The sequence below is a fragment of the Populus euphratica genome, unplaced genomic scaffold, assembly GCF_000495115.2.
Source record: "Populus euphratica unplaced genomic scaffold, PopEup_1.0 scaffold88.1, whole genome shotgun sequence".
NCBI classification, from domain to species: domain Eukaryota; kingdom Viridiplantae; phylum Streptophyta; class Magnoliopsida; order Malpighiales; family Salicaceae; genus Populus; species Populus euphratica.
The window spans coordinates 751,162-755,575 of record NW_011499956.1 but is presented as its reverse complement, the minus strand read 5'-3'; the positions used below and the strand labels follow the sequence as shown (position 1 = coordinate 755,575).

At 30.0% G+C, this 4,414-nt stretch overlaps 1 protein-coding gene across 1 annotated transcript; it reads left to right on the top strand.

Annotated features, from left to right (window-relative positions):
• Nucleotides 1–508: 508 nt before the first annotated feature.
• On the top strand, nt 509–1,603 carry LOC105138388 (aspartic proteinase CDR1-like). The gene has a single exon (XM_011044440.1). It carries the CDS (start codon nt 509–511, stop codon nt 1,601–1,603), a length of 1,095 nt encoding a protein of 364 aa, XP_011042742.1.
• Nucleotides 1,604–4,414: the final 2,811 nt, after the last annotated feature.

Below are 4,414 nucleotides of genomic sequence, written 5' to 3'. Positions count from 1 at the left end.
GGTAGATAGTTATTAGAAAGATTTCCCACAAAAATAATTCAGGAATTAAGAATCTCATGAATTAAATGAATGCATCTCATAAATTCAAAAGCTTTCAGAAAGTAAATCTGTGAGAATCTTCTGATAACATTAACAACAAGAAACCTTACTAAAATAGCTTAGACGTAATCATTCATTCAAGGGATTTGTACGATCATCTATATCTATATATATATGTGCTGCTGCTAGCTAGTTCTTCGTACCTTCTTTCAGGGCAACAAACTTGTAGAATTTCCTCATGGCAAATATTGTCTATTTACGTTCGCCACTTCTGGTGGTTATATTGTTTTTATTATTCAGTTTTCATGCAAGCCTTTTAGCCTTACCATTAGCTAAAAAAGACGGGTTCGGTGTTGCTCTAATCCATCGAGACTCCCCCAATTCTCCACTATACAACGCTGATGAAACTCATCTGGAGCGCTTCAACAACGCTTTTCAACGTGGCATTTCTCGTCTCAATCTACTTAACATGAAACAATATAATGGTCCTGACTCAGGAGTGTCGTCTGACATGGGTCAGTACCTCTTGAAGTTCTCTATAGGCAGCCCTCCAGCAGACATTTATGGCATAGTTGATACGGGCAGTGACCTCATGTGGACACAGTGTCAGCCTTGTGAACAATGTTATAGACAAATTAATCCTATCTATAACCCTAAATCCTCTTCTACATACACCGGCATCAGCTGCCAATCGAATGAGTGCCATCTTCTTGACACGGCCACTTGCTCTGCCGAGTCTCTATGCAACTATACCTATGCCTATGCATCTAGTTCGTTTACAAAAGGTGTCCTCGCCAAGGAAGCCATTACGTTTAGCTCTAGCTCCGGAGGACAGCCTGTTTCAGTCCCAGACATTGTTTTCGGTTGTGGACACAGTAACACGGGGTTTAATGAGCGTGAAATGGGCTTGGTCGGACTAGGAGGCAGGCCTTTGTCACTTGCCTCTCAAATTGGATCCTATTTAGGGAACAGAAAGTTCTCTTATTGCCTGGTTCCATTTCATACTGATCCGAGTATATCGAGCAAGATGTATTTTGGTGATGGCAGTGAAATTATCGGTGAGGGTGTGGTGTCAACTCCTCTGGTTCGAAAGGAAGACCCGACCTACTATTATGTCACGGTGGAAGGAATAAGCGTTGGAGACAAGTTCTTGCCCTATAACTCGTCGGGCACAGCTTCTGAAGGTATTGTATTCATTGACACAGGAGTGCCGCCGACAATATTACCTCGGGATTTCTACAACCGGTTGGAACGAGAAGTGAAGAACTCAATTCCGATGACACCATATCAAGACCCACAACTAGGGACACAGCTTTGTTATAGAAGCAATACTACTATTAATGCTCCCATATTAACAGTCCATTTTGGTGGTGGTGCTCAGGTACCTCTAGTGCCGACCAGCACCTTTATTTCACCAAAGCAAGATGTGTTTTGTTTTGCAATGACGACAACAGATGCCGCTGTTGGCATATTTGGTAACTTTGCTCAAAGCAATTTTAGGGTTGGCTTTGACGTCGACAGACAGACTGTATCCTTCAAGCAAGTGGATTGTACCAAAGAATAGCGTGAAGACATGAATCGAATTTATAAGCAAATCTAATTTAATCCATAATTTATTATAATCTTTTTATGTTTATTATAACTCTGCCTCTACTGCATTTAGCATATGCTAATTATTTGACCTGCGTTTCACTGTGGCTAAGGTTTTTTTTCAACAAAAAAAATTATATATATACACAAGCTTTTTTACATATTTTTTAGCTATAAAAAGTTTAAGTGAAAATAAAAAAATTTATACAATTAAATAAATTAAGAACTATATGCATTAATAAATTAAAAATAAATTAATAACTAAAAATAAAATTAAAAAAATTAAGAAATATATATAGATCAAAATATTAATTTCACAAGATGGGACATTTACCTACTTTTATTTAATAAATTTATTTATTAAAATGATTTTTTTATTCAATCAAACGATAATATAAATACACACATATTAAATTCATTGAATAAAATAAAAGAGGAAAAAAATACTATACAAAACTACATATATTAAAAATATCATTTAAAAATAAATACTTTTTATTTTCAAAAATAAAGTTCACTTGTACAAAAGATAAAAAAAAATGATAGATGAATCAAAAAAATATTTTTTAAAAATAAATAATTATTATTTAAAAAATGCTTTATAAACAAAATCAAAGAAAGAAAGAGTATTAATTTAAATATGAAAGAAAAATAATCAATAAAAAAAAATCAGGTATCGCTAGGGTTAATAAACCAAGCCAATCTGTATAGTCCATTTCATTAGGGCATACTTAATTGGATTTTTTTAATTGCATCTGAAAAGAATAATGACATGTTTACCTTAATGTTTTTGAAAAACTAAACTAGTGCATTATCTTATTTTGCTTAGATTTCAACCATTATTATGATAGAAAAATCAAAGTTGAAGGTTTTTGAATCAAAAACTCATTTTAATCTATTTTTTTCTAAAATACCTAGAAACATCACATGAACCTTAATAAAACTATCCATAACCTCAAAAACATCTCAAAACTCAAAACCAAAAATCTCTTAGAGTTTGAATATGTTTTTTTAAGAACTTTCAAGGTAAAAAAAACAACCTAATATGAACTCTTTTCATCAAATGAAACTAATTGATACAAAGATCAATTATTTTGGTGTCTAAAATCAACACCAATAAAATTTCTCTCTCTTTACCATCAAAATTTGGTGATGTTTTTATCTTCTCTCTCAAACTAGGGATTAAAAATTAAAAAAAAACTTTTATATGATAATTAAATTGAAAGAAATATTGAGGTACCAGATATGTATAAGTTTTAAAGTATGATCACTAAATTAAACTTTTCATGTGAACTTTGAAATCATCATCCATTTATGGTGCCACTTCTACTCCGGTCCCCCATTTTTTAATTTTTTTTCCCCTTAGCCAACAAATTTGATTCAATTGCTCTTGAATCTGGCCTAAAAATATAGTTATCAAATCTAGTTTAGAGGTTGACCTGACCAAGAAGTTGAGTCCCGGTTTTCATAGGTTAACTAGGGAAAATTTTAAAAAATATATTTAAAGTTTTAATATTTCATATAAAAAAATTAAGAAAAAATTCATGTGAATATAGGCTACATATATTGTAAATAATGAAGTTCATGTGAATATTTTTAAATTTTTTTATCCCATATTAAAAAAATAATATGTTATACTTTTAAATTGAAGTATTTAAACAAAAAACTTTTATTCCATATTGAAAAAACATAAATTTTTTATGGTGAACATAGAATATATATATTAAAAGGCTTCAAATCTCACATTAAAAAGATATTATGTTAATAACTTTTTAAGTTAAAGTATTTAAATCAAAATATTTTTTTATCTCATATTAAAAAAATATGATTTTTTTCCTTGTGAACATAAAGTATATATACGAAAGGACTTCAAATTCCTCATTGAAAAAATAAGAAATATAATTTTTTTTTCTTATGAACATAGCATATATATATGAAAGGGCTTCAAATCCTACATTGAAAAAAAAATTAGGAATATAGAATATATATACTTAAAGGTTTCAAATCTCATATTCAAAAAATATAATTTTTTTATCATGGATCATGGATCATTTAATTAGCCATTGCTATATATATATATATATATATATATAAAAGGGTTTCAAATCCTATATTGAAAAAAATATTATGTTATCATTTTAAGTTCAAATATTTAAATAAAAAAATATTTTTTTATCTCACATTGAAAAAATATAAAATTTTTCTTATAAACATAGAGTGTATATACGAAAGGGCTTTAAATCCTACATTGAAAAAATAATTTTTTTTTAACATAAAATATATATACTAAAACATTTCAAATCCCACATTATAAAAATAAAATATTTTTCTAAAATTTATATAGTGAATTTTAAAAAGTGTTAATAACCCATTAAAAATATATGAAAAAAAGAAGGATATTGGAGAAAAACCACATTTAAAAAGAAAAAACATTGGGTTTCGTTCGAGTTCACCCTGGTTGCCTGATTCATGAGTCGACCAACCGGGTTGATTGGGTTTTGCTGGGTTGTTGCACCGACTGGTCTTTTGACAAACCCCGACTAGTCTAGCCGCTAGGTCGACCGGGTTCGGGTTAACCTACTAGACCAGGCCTAGTTTAATAACTGTGCTTAAAAGGATGCAATCACTCCAAAACAAATTCGAGAATCAAATTGTAAAAAAACCAAAATTTGAACAAAATATCCATAAGAAAATGTGAGATAGTAAACAATACATATAACTATAGCGAAAATATAACAACCTGAAATTTCATATCAACTCATGATCGAAATTGGTGTTACTTATA

Coding starts and splice junctions, on each gene's coding strand:
- LOC105138388 (XM_011044440.1), top strand. CDS start 509: ATGAAACAATATAATGGTCCTGACTCAGGAGTGTCGTCTGACATGGGT.